Source organism: Tripterygium wilfordii, chromosome 1 (assembly GCF_013401445.1).
Source record: "Tripterygium wilfordii isolate XIE 37 chromosome 1, ASM1340144v1, whole genome shotgun sequence".
Taxonomy (NCBI): Eukaryota; Viridiplantae; Streptophyta; class Magnoliopsida; order Celastrales; family Celastraceae; genus Tripterygium; species Tripterygium wilfordii.
This window is the reverse complement of record NC_052232.1, coordinates 9855066-9873047: the sequence shown is the minus strand read 5'-3', so window position 1 is coordinate 9873047 and position 17982 is coordinate 9855066. Positions and strand designations below refer to the sequence as shown.

Below are 17982 nucleotides of genomic sequence, written 5' to 3'. Positions count from 1 at the left end.
AGATATATTAACTAGAAAGAAGAAAAAAATGTTTTTGCCTTTAAACACCACGTAAATTTCTAAAGAATAGTTGAAAGTTGTTGTAACACCATTCTCTCCACTAGTAACACTTTATTCACTTTATGCTACATGACTTTATGTTCTTAAAACCAACACCAACCCATTCTAGTTTAAATTCAAAAAGAAAAGGAAAAAAAAAGGTTATATTATGTAATTCACTTATTCATCTGGACAATATGTGATTTAGAACACTAAACTCTCTCACCACTACGTAGCTCTCGTTCGGTATCATCAAACTACTTGACACTTGCAAAGACTTTCATTGGATCACAAAGACTAAATCAATTTCATCACTTAATCCTCAAATTGATGAAGTAATTAACTATAACACCATTTTAGGTTTTCTAGAAAACCAACATAATAAAAACAATCCACACGAATAACTTGGACACCAAACCCATCTTCCAATCCGATCAGACTGAAATGGACTGGACCATCCTAGCTAGCATAGTACTATAGTAGAGAGATGGATCATAATAAAATAATACATGGGTTTTGTGGGGATAGACAGAGAGAGAGAGAGATGCCTTTTTGCATTTTATGATTGGCATTGACTTGCTTGTCCAAATGTCTTTGGAAAGTTGGCCTTTTCTGTCCCAATTCTGGGATTCCACCACCTTTTATTTCCAACCTAAAAATAACACAAAACCCCACTCTTGGTGTTTTTTGTTACGCCTTTTCTTTATCGAAGTTGTTGTTAATGCCAAATCGAGGCATGCATGCATTGTAGTTTTCAATCAAAGTATGTGATATGGTACATATCATACAACTATATCTATATTTATGTACATATTGCTTGTTTGAACTCTCTATCTCATTAATGGAAAAGCAAATTACTAAGTAGACTGATGAAGGAAAATGGGGTTTCTCCTTTTCTTCTGTGTTTTCTAAGGTTGACAAAGTTCAATTTGCATAGCATGTTTGGATGTGTTAAAGATGCGTATTCCATGTCATCAATTAGTTGTAAGTTATCGATATGATTTATAAGTAAAGATTCTCAAAACTGAGAGGGCACTTTTAAGGACAAAATCATGCGGTCTTTAGAACCAGAGCAGATAATACCTCTTCGAGTTGTTTGGGTTTGATTTATGCAATAGTATCATGAGTATCTGATTTATAACAATATCAAAAATCCACACCTCCATACAATAAACTATATTGTCCGATTTGGGTTTACTGGTTCCCGTTGATACATCGAGTCTCGCACAGCTTTTTTCTCCCTGAACCGTCTCACTTAACGGTACTTAAGTACAAGGGGAAAGATCTAATTGATTGTAATATGCGGGTTTTACCCATATAAACCAATTGGTTGGCTAAGTCCCAACTGATGTGGACAAAACCCAACTCAATAGGTTAGGAAAAAGCGCTATGCCCATATATAGTTATATACTATTGTCCCAACCGATGTGGGATTATTTATGTTCATAAACAAACAGGATGGACTGCTATGATTAATTAGTCAATAATGGAGATAATTATTCCCTGCATAATAATTAATGTGCACTAGTTCTAACAAGTAGTAACTAATTAACATTATTATTTCAAAGTACAGATATGATATATTGATTGTTTTTACATCTAGTACTGGTAAAATCAACAAGAAACAAGCACACGAGGTATCTTATCAGTTTTGGAATCTGACAAAGGTTCCTTAGAAACTAGAAACTGACAATGCATATATATTACATCTAAAATCCATCTCCAATCTTTGTCTTCTTTTGCCATTTCAGTTTGAATGTTGTTCTTGATTCATTGAGGTTTGCAATTCTAGCAAACACTAATGGAATATATAAGTTTTCAACTCCTCTATACCAGCCAACTCTATAAATTCAACTTTCCAAGAAAAATCCCAGTAATATGGAACTCTTTGTATGTTAATAGACACATAGGAATGTGGGTTTTTTTTTTTTTCCTTCTAATATCCACAAAGTAAAGAATAAAATTAATGCAGCTTGATTATCTCATGAACCCATAAGCATGTCTGTCAGTTTCATTTTTGAAAATTTGAAAACTTGCTCAAACAATTGAAAATACTACTACACACTGTCATCGATTCTGTGATAATTTTGGCATCTATTTGAGTTGTGCAAAATCAATTTGTAATAATTAATAGTAAGATAAAATATAAACAGGGGTGTCTGATCGGTTTTGTTCAATTTTTTGACATAAATTTAATTGATCTATCAATCAATTATTGTCGATTTGCTCGGTTATAAGCCATTTTTTGACATCCATATGAGTTGTGCATCTCTTTGAGACTGATTCTGAGTGAGTGCGCAATGAAAAAATAAACTTTTTTTTTCCTAAGTCTAACGACAAGAAAGACAAGCCCAAATATGACATATTTTAAAGGTGGATTCTGTGACAAACGTTAGTCTGTTGGATACTGAAGGACAATTTGGGTATCTGGATATAGCCAAGCCAAGCCATTTTAGAGACAAAGAGAAACCCCACAAAACTTCATTGCCTTTCAAGCATCCAATGTTCCCTTTTAAGGGCTTTAGCCCTCACCTTTCATGCCTTTTGAGGTGACCCCCTGCTTTACTTCCTAGCCTTGAAATTCCCTTGGCAGCTCCCATTTGGACACAACCCATCTTGATTTATGGTCACTATGCGTTATAATTGGACACACTCACTTGGATCCCCTTTTTCGTTCTTGGAGGTGTATAATCAGCTAAGAATGCCAATGTTTTCTTTTACCATTCCAAATGCTGTGAGCCGGAAGCGCATGATACATGTGAAAATCGTGGACAAGATCCCTCTGAAATAGTGTGTGTCCATCTCAACATTTAAGATGGTTGGGATAGAAAAACATTAGAATTTGTACAACGGGTGATTGGGTAATACAATATTTCAATCAATGTTGGCAGAGAGAGACAGTTCCAATAATTTCACAAATAGCTCCTAGCTATTAGAAAGATACCATGTCCATGTATGATAGTGCTTAACATAAGTCCTTGATTAAGAACAAAATTTACTTTTCAGATTTTGGGAGCAGAGAAGGAGAAAAGATAAAAGCAAAATTGAAGGGTAGAGTATAATAGAAGGGATACCAACATTAACAAGAGTACATATACTGATGTACACATGAGAAGACACCAAGAACAGTAGCAAGGGAAAAGGGTGGAGTGGAGCCGTGGAGGGAAGGCCACCAACTCCCACTAGTTTCCCAACAAGAGAGGAGAATGTGGGAATTGGAGTCGTTAACAAAGACAGATGGAAATGCAATATAATGTATTATTTTTATATGACATTTCAGACTCTAATAGTCATCGCCACTATTTATCTTCCTTTCATTTGTCCCTTTTGGATCTCTCTCTAATGGTTGAAACTTTGTCCACTGGAACATTTTGACATTTGGAGAGGACTCCCAAGAGAGACTACTTTGTTCAGTTAAAGCACACGAGCTTGTTTACATCTTTTAATGCAAAAAGCCCCTCCATTTGTGAAAGTTAACAGATTTATAGCCTTAAGGGGGGGAGGCTCGCTCGTCGTCAAAGCCCCATAAAACTATAAAAGTCTGATCTTTTCTTAGCCGTACTTTTGGGTTTTCTGCAACCATTTCAGCTCTGTAATGTTCAGACTCTGCTAGTTGCAGCAGCAATTTGAGCACTTTCTGGGTACTTCCTGGAAGCTCTGTTTTGGTTAAATGAACGAAGACAAGTGAAATTCTTGGAGCCTAATCACGGTCTCTGAGTACCCATTTGGTTCACCTTCCGAAGAATCCTCCCGGCCTTCACTTGTTTTCTTCTTGGGTTTTGTAGGTAATATATCTTATTGCATTATGTTTTTTTTTTCTTAAAAAAAGAAAAGAAATTGTGTTCCTTTTATTGAAATTACTGATGGTTGGGGGGCTTGAGATGCGCGTTCGCAGATGGTGCTTGAAGGAAGTGGAGACAGTAATATGTGGGGACTGAGAGTGACTTCCAGACACAAACGCTCAAAGAGGTAGCCATTCAACATTTATTCGTTTCTAATCATTAGTCTCGTATGATTATTCTTGTTTTTGGGTATCGTTACTTGGTGGGTTTCTTCGACCAGAATGACCTGTTTTAATAGAAAAAAATGGAAACATTTCCATTCACAGTGATGGAGGAGTGTGTTTTACAAGCAACAACGCTGTCAACAAATCCTTTTGGCCCGATTTTATTTGGCTTTATTTTCCCTCTTTTAATGTGTTGTGTTACTCCCACATAAAGAGAGAAGCGTGAAGGTTTGTGGTCTTTATGAAATCGAGCGGTTAAATGCAAGAGTAACAATGGGATTCATCATTAAACTCTGAAATTGGGGCTTCCCGGCTGTGGCTCAGAACTCTCTGCTGAAGCTTGCAGTTTTTCTCTTTTGATTTCGTTACTTTTGATTTATGAAGTTTGTGGTCAAGCAATTGGCAACCAGTTTGAGATGGGTTTTGGGAATTTCTTAGCTAAATGGACATGGGATAGAAGGTGAATGAAGGCACTCTGGCTGTCTTCTTCTTTTTAGCACAATAAGAGAGAATATTTTGTAGCTTGACTTGTTTAAGTTGAACTAAGTAGCCAGAATTGTGGTTTCTGACTTCGAATCCTTGCTTCAACAATCTTAAATAATTGGTTTAAGTGTGTACTTTTTGTTGCACAGCTTTCCTGATAAGAGAAGAGTTGAGGGAGATGGCCTAGATGATACATCGCGCTGTATAAAGCTGGTAAGATGACTTCTTTCTTGCTTTTCTGATTATAAAAATATGAATCTAAAATCATCGTTTCTTAGGTAAGTTATGGAACTTAGAGGTTAATTAGCTGATTATCTTATTATTTGTTTGACCAGCTTTTACTCTCACTTTTTTTTGTTCTATTTGGCATCTCATACAAAGATTTTCATACAACACCAGCCAGAATATGCTCAATGACCTCTTCCTCTTTCCCCCTTTTCCAGATCTTTTTTTTTTTTTTTTGTATGATCGATATGAGGAATTTAGCATGTGATGTATAGTGGAGCATATCTCTTATCTTGTCAATGATTATTTGGGGATTGGTCACTTACTGCTGAGCGGTCATTTACATACAATTCTAAAATGTTAAAACCTCTGATTATGATCTGGTGCTAGGACATGGGACAGTTGAAGGACAGCATAAAATCCAAAAAAAAGCTATCGGACAAGGCCAAGGTCCAAACTTCTTTGAAGGAGGAGGTGTGAAAATAAACTTGTTCCTTTCTGTGCTGTATTCGGAAAATTAAAATGCTGAAATCTTGCTTGGCATGGCTCCGAAGTCAATCCTCTGATATACTTCTACCAATTTTTTATGTCATTTATGCAGATTTTACAGCTTGAGAAAAGATTGCAGGACCAATTCAAGGTCCGAAATGCTTTAGAGAAAGCATTAGGTTACAAGACTGCCTCCAATGATATTACAAATGAAGCACCAATGCCCAAGGTAGCTGCTCCTTACCATCACTGTTTTCAGTTCCTTGTTTCTTTGGCTTTGTGGAAGGGAGTGTACACTCACTAGTCGAGTAGTCGTAAGCTTTATTGCTGCTAATATATCATAGTCACATTTTGGAACACTTGTGTAACATTTCCTGTTAACCATGAACTGATATGATGCTGGTGGTTTAGAGTGAAGTGTGTTGTTTTGCTTCTTCTCCTGAGAGGTTACATTCTGCTTTATAATTTACAGCCTGCCGCAGAATTAATCAAGGAAATTGCTGTGTTAGAGTTGGAAGTTGTATACTTGGAACAATATCTTCTCTCCTTGTACAGAAAAGCATTTGACCAACAAATATCCTCTGTATCTCCTTCTAGCAATGATGAAAGACTGAAATCACCTGTAAGAACCCCGAGAGGAAAATTATTGGGCATATCCAGACTTATTAACAATGTAAAAAGGGAAAATCCAGCTATTCAATCTGGTTTTCACTCACTTGAGAATCCTTTGAAGGATGCCAATGGTACTGGAAGGGAAGAGAAGCTATTAGATTCCAGTGTTAATCGTTGTCACTCCTCTCTATCACAACATAGAGCATTTTCAGGTAGAACTTCTCCTCCAGAAGATTCCTTAGGTAAAGCTGTACGGGCGTGCCACTCCCAGCCATTGTCCATGATGGAGGTAAATTAAGTTTTATGGTGTAAAATTTATCAATTGATATATTTGTTTGTCTGCCTATCAAATATGAGGTTGGTTTGTTTTTCCAGAAGCAAATGGCATTTCACTTCTGAGTATTTGTTATTTTGGCTTCTTTTATTTTGACAATCATCTTTCAGTTGCTATAGCAGAATGAAAGTAACTGTCTAGTATTTTCTTCATATTATGTGTGACTTTGGTGGGTTTTCTGCAGTATGCTCAGAATGCATCAAACATAATCAGCTTGGCGGAGCATCTTGGTACTCGCATTTCTGATCATGTTCCAGATACACCCAACAAGCTTTCTGAGGACATGATAAGATGCATGTCAGCCATATATTGCAAGCTTGCCGACCCACCTTTGATGAATAATGGCCTTTCCTCTCCCAATTCCTCCATTTCATCAATGAGTGTATTTTCCCCGCAAGATCAGTGTGAGACATGGAGTCCACGATTTGGGAACAATTCATCTTTTGATGTACGGTTGGATAATCCTTTTCATGTTGAAGGACTTAAAGAGTTTAGCGGACCATACAGCAGAATGGTTGAAGTACCATGTATATATCGAGATAGTCAGAAACTGGGTGATGTCGAAAACTTGCTGCAGAGTTTCAGGTTAGTCTCCATGACATGTACCTTCCACAGGAAAAACTAGTTGCTGATGTATGTGAGGGCACATATGTCGTCCTAGTCATTTGTTGTATTGGAATCTGCTTGTTCTTACTCAGTTATTCTGCCGCAGGTCACTTGTCTGTAGACTAGAAGAAGCTGATCCTAGGAAGTTGAAGCATGAGGAAAAGCTGGCCTTCTGGATCAACATACACAATGCATTGGTGATGCATGTAATGGTTTCACAAATTATTTACTAACTCATTATGTTAACCCTTTGAGATAGTCCTATTTCTGATGCAACTCAATCATGTTTGCTTTTCCCTTTCCCTTTCCAATAGGCAATCTTGGCTTATGGGGTTCCACAGAACAGCGTGAAGAGACTCTATCTGCTATTAAAGGTAAGAAAAAGCTTGTTGGTCTCCCCAGGAGAAAAGTATTCAGTGCATTGTAGGTTTCTTACACCCTTCAATTGCCCAGGCTGCATACAACATCGGGGGTCACACAGTGAGCGCAAACACAATACAGAGTACTATCCTGGGATGCCGAATGTCTCGTCCTAGCCAGGTTAATTAGCCTATGATTGCCTTTAACAATATTTGATTAACAATCATTGAGATTATCGCAACTGATTTGTTTATGGTTCCGATGTCTCAGTGCTTTATCTGCTTTTAGAAAATCAAGCAAGCAATTCTAATATATAACAAGCGTCTTCTTGCATGCATAAGTAGAACTTTCTGATATATAGCAAGCTTCATCTGAACCATAGTTCTAGTTTGGCTAATAAGCCGGCTTCTTCTTGTAGTGGATCCGCTTATTACTCTCTTCGAAGACAAAATTCAAGACAGGAGATGAACGACAAGCATATGCAATTGAGCACCCAGAACCTTTGTTACACTTTGCTCTCTCTTCAGGAAACCATTCTGATCCTGCGGTACTTAATTATCTCAAAATTTTTGACTCGTTTCACATTTAGTTTGTGTGTTATCCCTCTTATAAATTTTGGTTTTGGAGATGCTAAATGGATTCGTTAATTCGCTTCAAAATACCCTTTTAACTAGGCATTATAAAATTGTATGGATGAAACCAAATAAATATTTTTTTTTAAACTTGAACTGATACATTATGATTATATATGTATCTTTTCGATTGATCTGAACTGTGGAATGAAACTATGAAAGCCCTGATTTTAGTTGGACCCTCATGAATCTTCAAATTTATTTTCAGGTTCGAATGTACACTCCCAAGAGAGTATTTCAAGAACTTGAAATTGCAAAAGACGATTATATCCGGGCATCATTTGGCATACAAAAAGGCCAGAAAATCGTTCTACCAAAGGTTGTGGAGTCATTTGCAAAGGATTCAGATTTGTGTCAGGCGGGCATTATGGAAATGATACAACAATCTTTGCCGGAATCTCTGAGGAAGAGTGTTAAGAAATGTCAGCTTGGAAAATCCCACAAAAGCATAGAATGGATTCCTCATAATTTTACGTTCCGATATTTGATATCTAAAGAGCTGGTGAGGTAAATGCTTTTGCTTACCCGTCAATGCTTTCATTCATAGCACTGATTGGCGTGGTTCTTGAGGATTTCTTTTTGAAAATTCTATGCATTTCCTTGTACAAAGTGGAAAGTGAAGCTGGAAATCGTAGGCGATACAATGAGTGAGTAACAAGGGGGCTTCTGTGTTTATATAGTATCATCTTCATTCTTCCATGTTATGAGATGGTGATGAGGATCAAGGTTTCATCAGATGGGTTTAACTCCAATGTTCTTGATTTTCTGAAAGATTCAAAATTGTGCATTTATCAATGTATATAGCTGCTATAAAATATGAGGCTTTTATTCATTGTTGATAGTTACTACACTCTGTTTCTCTTGTTTAAAACCAGAGCTTTGAACACCATTATTCCTCAACTGCTATTACTGCTCTCAATTCAAACAACCTTTAAGCCAAAAGGCTAGTATGGTCTCACTACTTCATAATTTCCACGAGGATTGTAGAAACAAATGCTTGAACTGTACTTCTCACAAACAGCCTGTGCACAACCCAACTCCATAGACTCCCTCCACACCACTTGTTTATAGACTTCGCAATTGTGATTTGGTGCACATGAATTGTTTACGTGGTTGTAGAACTCCTTCTCTTCCACCCAATCACCTACTACGGCTGTCGGAAAAGGAGCCTCCGCACACCTGTAGTTGGTTTTCGCCGAACCTTTCACCGTTCAACTCTGCAACTTGACAATTCAATCTTTTTCTTTGGTACTTGACGAACCTGTGCGGCATTGGCCAGCATTGCGCTCCACTTGAGAGGCCCAACCCCCCCACTGTTGCTCTTGCTTGATTGTGTGCTTGTCGGTAGTCTCTGGCCACGCTTGACAGCCACCGGTGCAGCTTCATGGACTAGACTATGCAACATTGCTATAGCCACAAATGTCGACAAGGCAGAGGCCATTTTCATACTCATTTCTTACTTATGCTGATATGGTCAGGATCCAAGTCTTATTTATAGACATGTTTGTTTGATGAAGTTTGGTGGGTGATTGATACTGATTCTACCTAAAATCAGAGCAACATAACCTGCGTGACTATGATCTGGAAATTGGTGCGGCCATGTGATGTGTTAATGGCTGTGCTTGGTTTGCAGTGAAGGATGAACAATGTTAGGAATGTTAGCTTGCAGCCTAACGATGAACCAAATGGAACTTCGAGGACTCGAAAACATTATTGTAAGAAGCCATAATAATATACAAAAAAGATAACAACCTTGGTGCTTCTCTAATGAGTTGCAGGAAATTAAGTTTCGGCAAGAAATAACAAAATTTGAACAAAGAAAAGGAAAAATACATTCATTTAGGTAAAACCCTCTACTGCTTGTCAAGCTGGGCATACCAGACACCCTGGATCTTGACATCCTTTGGAACCTTGGCCCCTAAATCAGTGTCTGATGGCTGCAGGCTCTCAAACACTCCAATAACCTCTCCAGTCTCAGGCTTGCTCTTAGTCACACTAAGGGTGATTTTCCCTGTTGAGGAAGAAGTATTCTTGATGTTTTCCTTGGTTAGCTCCTCCTCATCTCCTCTGCCTCCAGCAGGCAATGCAACTGCATTGTCATAACCGGTTGAACCACCACGTCCCTTTGGGTCCAAGAAAGATGAACCACGGTAGGATGGCACGAGAAACTCTCCTCCAAAGCTATCTGGCTTGCCAGATGCCACCAACTGCTTGACGGTGAAAAGGAACGGCACACGTTCACCACCTGGTAGCTGCACAGTCACAGCAGCATAGTCAATGCCATCTTTCTCCTCAAACTTGACGGTTCCATCAGAAGAAACCTCGAAAGGTCCCTCAATTTCATCAAGGGTGTAGGTTAAACGGGTCATGAGCTTGGTCTTTTGGAAGTCTGGAGGAGCATTCTTGTTCACTCCCTCGGCCTTTACAGTGAATGATGTGGGTTCTAGGCAGAACTTCTTGGCCTCATATTTGCCTGCCTTGAAAGCGAATGAGTCGCGTCCGCCTTCGATTGTTGGGCACTGGTTGGCAGTTCCAGTTCCCTTTACTTCCATATATGTCTTGCTTTGGATTTCATCATAAGTTAGCCTCTTTGGTACTCCTTCAGCATTTGCTCCCTGTAATGAAGACAGAATCACCCTTACATTTTAAAAGTAAAATTCAATGTGCACCAACAACAAAAAATAGTCCCAACCAACTCTACTTGGATCATTTAAGCCAATTCCAGAAGAATTCAAATAACACATGATATGTGAATCAAGTAGGGTATTTTCAGTGTTTACAATTGTTTTTTTCCCTCCCTTACCCAACCTCTAAGATCTAGAGGGGTATTTTTTTGGTAACGTGGACCACATGGAAGACCCCGCAACCCCCGATTGATTAGTTGAGTGTAAGAAGATAACGTAGGGTGACATTTGCACACGTTAGGCTGAGCAAGAGCTCATCTTGCAAATTACAATAATGGAAATACCCCTGAAACTTGAAATCAAGACCTCCCGCTTGCGCTAAAGACCCGTTGTTCTAGAGAGGTATTTGCTAATTGCTATATCTACTAGCATGACAATATTGCAATTGTAATGATTGTAAGGTATCTTGATGACAGATGGTCAACAGAATTTGCAAAACATAATACAATTGTAAGCAGTAAGTTGATCTTTCTAACCCTCTGATCATTGACACAATTCCTAAACTTCAATCAATCAGAGCATACTTTCATTGCAAGTAGAGAACAACATACCGGGGCGGCAACAAGAGCAGAGGCGGCTATAGCAAATCCAGCAATCTTGGTACCATCAACACACTTTTGAGCCAAGTCCTTGAAGTCAGTTTGGAGAGAGCAAGTAAACCTACCACCAGAAGATTCCACACCAAAAGCCTTAGACAAGCTCTGAGATGACCTGTGTAGGAAGCTGCTTCTTGATGGCATCCCCAACTTGGTGGGTTGCATGAGTGTTGCAGCTGCTTGTAGGGAGGCTGCCATTGTTGCACCTGCCACTATCTCTCTAGTTGTGACAAAGCTGAGAGATCAAGTTTAAGAAAGAAACACCAAGTGTTTTGGGTAGGAGGTGGGGGGCAAGTGTTATTTTGGTGGTTTTGGTGTTAAGTAGGATAAGATATAGGATAAGGTTTTCTCCCATTGGTTGATTGAAGCCAAGGTGATACCAATGGTTTTGTAACTGGCCACGTGGTGAGGTCCATATTGCAAGATTGATTCCCACACAATGAGATACAATGAGAGTGGATTGCCGTGGGTGAGTTCCATATTGCAAGATTGATTCCCATACAATGAGATACAATGAGAGTGGATTGACGTGGGCCATTTCAAGTATGGAGCTGTCCTTGAACAACACCATAAAAACTCGTTCTTTGGATATAGATCTTAACTGACACCATAAAAACTTGTTCTTGAGATATAGATCTTAACCCAAACCTTCTATCTTAACTCAACTCAAACCGACTTATGTCAAAACCCCACGCTTATGATATGTTGTATCAAAACCCAACGCATAACCACAAATATCCTACGTCTCACACAATTAGGCTCTCATGACTAGGTGGCCCTGAACTTAAACGTGGAACAGAGTTTAGAGATTAAAGGTTTTAAGACTTTGATGATGATCAAGAACTGCATTTAAACTTTGATTATGATCGGTCAAAGTAGGAATAACAACTTTACATCTCAATGAACCAATATGAAAAGTATATGCACCTCCTCGGCCTATATAGTTTATTCCTTACAACAATTCAATCAATTCACCATTACATAGCAAATTTCAAGATATAAATTGTCAGTGTCAGGCTCCTTTGGTTCAAAAACTTCAAGTAAAATCATACATTCCCCGTCGTATATGGTGTACATATATCTGCAGCTGACTCTTCAAACTTCTTGTTGCTTGACCTGATATCTTTAAATTTACATACAAAAACACAGGCAATCCTATTTTCAACATCACATCCACTAACAAAGAGGAAGGAAGTCGCGGATAGCAGCTAAAACAGTGCTAGAGAAAAATGAAAATCCTTCTGAATTTCTCTTATTCAAAAACAATTGCAACACTTTCTCATACCACAGCGTGATGCATTGCTCCTTCAAACGCATTTGCTCCTTCAAACGTTCAATTTACAGATTCAGAGAACCAAACACATGATAAAAAACGAAACTCTGCTTTCACATCTTCAGTCATGCTAATGCATGTTTTCAACAGCAAGGATTCCATGCCTGTCATGGCCCAATCATGACCATTTACTCATCAAGACCAACTGGGCACTCAGCAAATAACAAATAAAAAACTAAGCTCCATTATTTGAACATGTCAAAAGATGAAATCAAAACTGCAGGTGATATATGATTTTGAAACCAAACATTATCCAAAAGATTTCAAAAACAGGCATTCAGAATGAGTAGGAGGTATTCAATTCATCATCTGAGACATTTGAGATTTGAATAATTCATCATCATTACGCCAGTCTTAAACAGCTGAAGTTGAATCAAATGCTATAAAATATCAACAAAATCAACACAAATACCATCTTCAAAAAGATAAAAATAAAACAGAAGGCATTCAGGTCACACAGGGGTTATGGAGTTATCTCTCAGACAAATGCCTCGATTTTTCTTCACATTGAAAGAATGGATTCTCAGACTCGTCATCTTTGTTTGCTCATCGCAGAGAAACACCCCACACTATTACCATCCATACACACAATGCTCAAAAATCACACTATTAATGCAAAAACAACAGGACGAAATCATAATATATGACATGTCATAAGTTCTCTCTCTCATTTCTAAACAATGGAAACCAGTATAACTAACATAGACGGAACAGAGAGACACATAAGATCTTTGAAACTCTTCAGCTCAGGTCTCCAATTTTTTTCAGCACTATAAAAGCTCAGGAGAACGAAAGTTTAATTGCATCATAAGAGATAAAAAAGATCTTCAATGTCCATTATAGTAAATCTAGACAAACGAGAAGTGCACAAAAAAATATATGAAAAATAAAAGTAACTATGAAATTTTCTCGGGTGTTTGCAATTGAGTCACCCGAGGTACAACATTTCAAATTAAGTCACTTAAACAGTGCTTCACAAAATGAAAACCTATCAGAATTGCAACACTTTCCCATCACCACTGCATGATCACACACCCCAATTTGCACCTTCAAATGTTACATTTACAGATTCCATCCAGTGAACCAAACACATGATAAAAGAAGAAACTTTGCATTCAAATCTTCAGTCTTGCTAATGCATGTTTTTGAAAAACAAGTATTCCATGCCTGTTATGGCCCAATCATGACCATTTACTCATCAAGACCAACTGGGCACTCAGCAAATAACAAATAAAAAACTAAGCTCCATTATTTCAACATGCCACAAGCTGAAATCAAAACTGCAGGTAATATATGATTTGAAATCAAACATTATCTAAAAGATTTCGAAAACATGCATTCAGAATGAGTAGGAGGTATTCAATTCATCATCTGAGACATTTGAGGTTTGAATATTTCATCATCATTATGCCAGTCTTAAACAGCTGAATTTGAATCAAATGCTATAAAATATGTAACAAAATCAACACAAATACCATCTTCGAAAAAATCAAAATAAAACAGAAGGCAGACAGGTAACACAGTGGTTATGGAGTTATCTCTCAGACAAATGCCTCGATTTTTCTTCACATTGAAAGAATGGATTTTCAGACTCGTCATCTTTGTTTGCTCGTCACAGAGAAGCGCCCCACACTAATACCATCCATATACACAATACGCACAAATCACAAATCAGAGGATAAAAATTTTTTCTTAAAAAACCCAGAGAAAATATACATAGGGTAGTAAGGAAACAGAGTTCTCTCAGACAAATGCCTCGATTGTCGTCACGATTGAAAGAATGGATAATCGGACTCGTCATCGTTTATGTTCATCACAGAGAAACTTCCCCAAAATTCCAATTTATACAATCAATACATCTAATTACAAATCAAAATAAGAGAAAACATAACAAAAACACAGCGAATCAATAGAACAATCACCGGCAAAAAAATTCGAAGTTGGAAATCAAACGTAATCTCAGTAGCAGCTGAAGGCTTTGAACCATCTTATGTGACTGCGGTTCAGAAGCCATGAGAGTGAGTGAACTCGAATACTGGCGCTGCCTTTTATAGGAGAACAAACAATTAGGGTTGAGTTAGGGTTTTGGATCTCAACAAAATTACGAATATGCCATCTCGATGGGCCGGACCAAACCAAAATCTTTTTCTATTCAAGGGCCCGATTTCATTATACTCATGTGCCCTTTTAGACCGTCAGATGTAGTTCATAACTTCATATCATCCTACGGCTGTGATCCTCTATGTACAATTAAAGAAGATATTATTTATAACATAATCAAAAATGTTAGAGATCTCAATAAAAAGCATCACAGTAGTGGATCTTTTCTCTTAATTGATGTAATTGTAGATACCACAAAACCTGATAATTGAATCAGAGTGTGACACATCCACTATTGGGATGATTGAGATGTTTTTTACTGGGATCTCTATCACTTCTGATAACCCACAATACAAGTTTACCATTACATCCGATATGGATCATGATTCGGATCGTCAAACCCGTGCCCGCAGAAGTCAAGTTTAACCTTACATCCGATATGGGTTAAAATTCGGGTCACTAGTAGGAATCGAACTCAAAACCTCCCAAGTCCATACGATTTGACAAAGAGATTCACCAACTAAATTATCAGTTGCATAATATGGACACTCTCGGAGGATGAACAAATAAAACGACAACCATTGACCAATAAAAGTTTTGTCTTTCACAAATGTAAGAATTGAAAACTTCCGAGGGATTTGCAGAGCAGAAACAGTTTACTGCAACATTTAGCCTACCATAGTAACAATTTAGATGAAGTGGAGCACCAGAGCCCATACAGGATAGACTAACAGAAGGATAATGCCAAGAGTGTTGGATATTCCATGGCTTTGTGTGAAGGAATTTCTGAATCCACCAGATGCTCGGATATGCTCTTGCAACAGGTAACAACCAATGAAGAGACATATACAGACACCAACCCAGCCATCCTTCAAGGTGTGTGCGAAGAAATTGGGGGCTACAACCAGAAGAAGGATCAAAGACCCTGACATCTCCAGCCAATCTGCATACAGACAGAGTCTTGTCAGTAAAAATTAATGACCAGCTTTAAATCAGTGAGATCTGATGCAGTCATAGCAAAAACTGTCACAGCAACTCCACATTTCAAACAACTTCTTTCACAAATGTCATGTGCACATATGCATGTTGCGTGGCATAAACGACGGGACTTTTCAGAGTTAAGCATGTTACACCAACAAATGCAACATGAGTAGGTCGAGCAAAAATAACGCAACATTTAACAGAATAAGAGAGGCATTAACTGAAGCACGTAATTTATAGAAGTCAAGAGGTCACTTCACAATTTGCAGACAAAATGAAAGCGAAATCAAACAAAATGTAGCTAATTAATTAGTGTCTTTGTGTAATGAAAGAATGGCGACTTTAAAGAAAAGAAATAACGATAAAATTATAAAGCTGGCTCATTAAGGATTGACCCCAAGCTAAAAGGGGAGGCTTGAGCATGCTACAATAATCTGGTAGAATTTTCAATTACATTGAATTGGCACAAAAACTAGATACAAGGTACAAAGAGTAGTAAAGAATACAAGTGTTATAGATGTCTTAGTATCACATTCGAGAAAATGGGAGGGGAGATGACACTGAGGTATTCCATTGCATACCTACATGACCACATCGTAAGAGATATACTATCTGAGTCTCTTACATATTAGCTCAATTGGTTAGAACTTAGAAGTTGCGCTACCAAAAAAATCTAACCGAGAAACCATAGTGAGTTCGGATCAAATAGGAGAAGCATAGCTTATTGATGTTCTCTGATATCATTCTTAAAAAGTTTGACACGGAGCGTCTGAAATTGCAGGTGTTTGTGTTGACACTCTGAATAGGATTGTATTAATGCATTTATCACATGCAATGTAAAAACCTTTACCTCCCTGCTCCCAGCCTTGTTTGTACAAAAACTAACAAATCAACATGGCTAGGATCCAAGGTCAAACAAGCATTAATCTCATATGATTACGAGATGCAATGAGTGCAGCGACTCAAATGGTTACCTGGGAAATGACGGGGGAAAAAGAGTCTCAGTACAACTGCAATGAAAGCAATCCATTTTCCGACCTCTCCTCTGAATTTTACAAAATTATACGAAAAATAAACAGAATTTTGTTAAACATAATAAAACAGGTTAAAAGTAAAATTTGAAAATTATGCTTTTACTGAAAAGGGTTACCTTAAGAAACCGAACAGCAACTGAAGAGCGAAGGGCCGGACAGCATTAACCTTTAAGCTTCTGCTTGGTTCTATCTACTGCATGAGGATTGGCACCAATGGCGTTTTCAGTGATGAGGACCCCGCGTCGTCAGGGAATTAATGTCAGTGAGAAACTTCGGATCCCAACGGTTTTTGCGTTGTTTTTGAACCGTTGGGCTGCACCAAGTAACCGCGCCGTGGCCTGGCAGTGACGCACTTGGCTCCCTTTGTTGCTGACGTGTCAGCCAGAAGTTTGGCATGTGGTGCGATAAAGACCGCTTCCCATGTTTTCCTAATTTGGTGGGCCAAGTCCAAACAAAGGATTTTTTTTACAACTACAAATTACAGGCCCAATATTATTCAGCCCAATCAGAAATTCACCCTGTCCAGGATTATGTGTTAAGTCTTTCTACTTTTTATTATTGTAGTCGAGAAGAGGTGGTTCGATTGATAATCGACTGAGTTAGACATATGTATGTCCAATATTCGATTCCAATGGAATACATATTTCTCAACGATATTTTTAAAAAAATCATCATTATTATGAAAAAAACATAATTATATTTAAAGTTTAAGCCACCAATTACGTAGTTCAATGGTAAAGTTACACAGATACAATTGAAAGGTCGCAAACAAACCAAATTGGTCAACACAAATTGACCAATGGTGATTTTATTTTTCAGATCAAACAGTAGCCAAGCAAGCTAAGTTGGTCAATACAACATTGACCAGTTTTATTTTATTCTTCATATTAATTAAACAGTAGCCAAGCTTGTAGACGTGCCACTGGCCGTCCAAAGCATCTTCAAGCTTTCTCATCGCCTGCAGCATAAATCAACATCAAGAAGGCAATCAAGATGCTAAACAAACAAACTTATCATCAAATCAAATCATTTCTTATATGTTATGGGCCGCGGGTCCACACGGATTCATTCTTCACGTGGCTCGCAATTGATACCTAAACTTATGAAAACGCTTCTTCAATATAAGAAGAGTTGAATTTTACTTATAAACCACTCATCTAAGTTATGTCAGACCAATGTGAAAGTTGGTCTGAAATTTGTTGTCTTGACAACTACTTCAACAACCATCTATTGCAATATGATTAGGTACTTTATATATGTCAAGTTAGTCGATAATACCTGTGGCATCTGAAGCTGAAGAACCTCCAGATGCTGGTTCAGTAGCTGGCTCTTTAGTTGGGATGACAACGCCAGGCCATGAGCGGCACGTACAGTGCTTTCCCTCATCGATGCTGGCATAGAGGGTGGTTAGGTGCTTCCCACACCCACCCCATCCATACTTCCCACATTGCTTGCAATCCACCCTATA

General features: G+C 38.1%; 2 protein-coding genes, 6 non-coding genes and 1 pseudogene across 8 annotated transcripts; 1 reads left to right on the top strand and 8 right to left on the bottom strand.

The window, feature by feature from the left end:
* The first annotated feature begins 3361 nt into the window (after positions 1-3361).
* On the top strand, positions 3362-8675 carry LOC120003287. Its single transcript, XM_038852205.1, has 12 exons — positions 3362-3824; positions 3935-4008; positions 4678-4741; positions 5144-5227; positions 5355-5471; positions 5715-6143; positions 6373-6773; positions 6901-7000; positions 7109-7168; positions 7248-7334; positions 7573-7701; positions 7995-8675. Exons 2-12 carry the CDS (start codon positions 3935-3937, stop codon positions 8295-8297), a joined length of 1848 nt encoding a protein of 615 aa, XP_038708133.1. The 5' UTR covers positions 3362-3824; the 3' UTR covers positions 8298-8675.
* On the bottom strand, positions 8282-9172 carry LOC119996584 (annotated as a pseudogene).
* Positions 9173-9472: 300 nt separating this feature from the next.
* Positions 9473-11363, bottom strand: LOC120003291 (oxygen-evolving enhancer protein 1, chloroplastic-like). The gene is made up of 2 exons (XM_038852219.1): positions 11022-11363; positions 9473-10401 (listed from the first exon to the last, which is right to left on the bottom strand). The coding sequence occupies exons 1-2, from the start codon at positions 11262-11264 to the stop codon at positions 9640-9642; spliced, it is 1005 nt and encodes a 334-aa protein (XP_038708147.1). The 5' UTR covers positions 11265-11363; the 3' UTR covers positions 9473-9639.
* Positions 11364-12676: 1313 nt separating this feature from the next.
* LOC120004374 lies at positions 12677-12748 on the bottom strand. Its single transcript, XR_005469517.1, has one exon. It is a non-coding gene; the product is annotated as a small nucleolar RNA Z105 (small nucleolar RNA).
* A 124-nt stretch (positions 12749-12872) lies between these two features.
* LOC120004463 lies at positions 12873-12957 on the bottom strand. Its single transcript, XR_005469549.1, has one exon. It is a non-coding gene; the product is annotated as a small nucleolar RNA SNOR75 (small nucleolar RNA).
* A 177-nt stretch (positions 12958-13134) lies between these two features.
* LOC120004385 lies at positions 13135-13215 on the bottom strand. Its single transcript, XR_005469520.1, has one exon. It is a non-coding gene; the product is annotated as a small nucleolar RNA Z159/U59 (small nucleolar RNA).
* Positions 13216-13738: 523 nt separating this feature from the next.
* LOC120004380 lies at positions 13739-13810 on the bottom strand. Its single transcript, XR_005469518.1, has one exon. It is a non-coding gene; the product is annotated as a small nucleolar RNA Z105 (small nucleolar RNA).
* Positions 13811-13935: 125 nt separating this feature from the next.
* Positions 13936-14020, bottom strand: LOC120004457. The gene has a single exon (XR_005469543.1). It is a non-coding gene; the product is annotated as a small nucleolar RNA SNOR75 (small nucleolar RNA).
* A 117-nt stretch (positions 14021-14137) lies between these two features.
* Positions 14138-14221, bottom strand: LOC120004456. The gene has a single exon (XR_005469542.1). It is a non-coding gene; the product is annotated as a small nucleolar RNA SNOR75 (small nucleolar RNA).
* Between the last annotated feature and the right edge of the window lie 3761 nt (positions 14222-17982).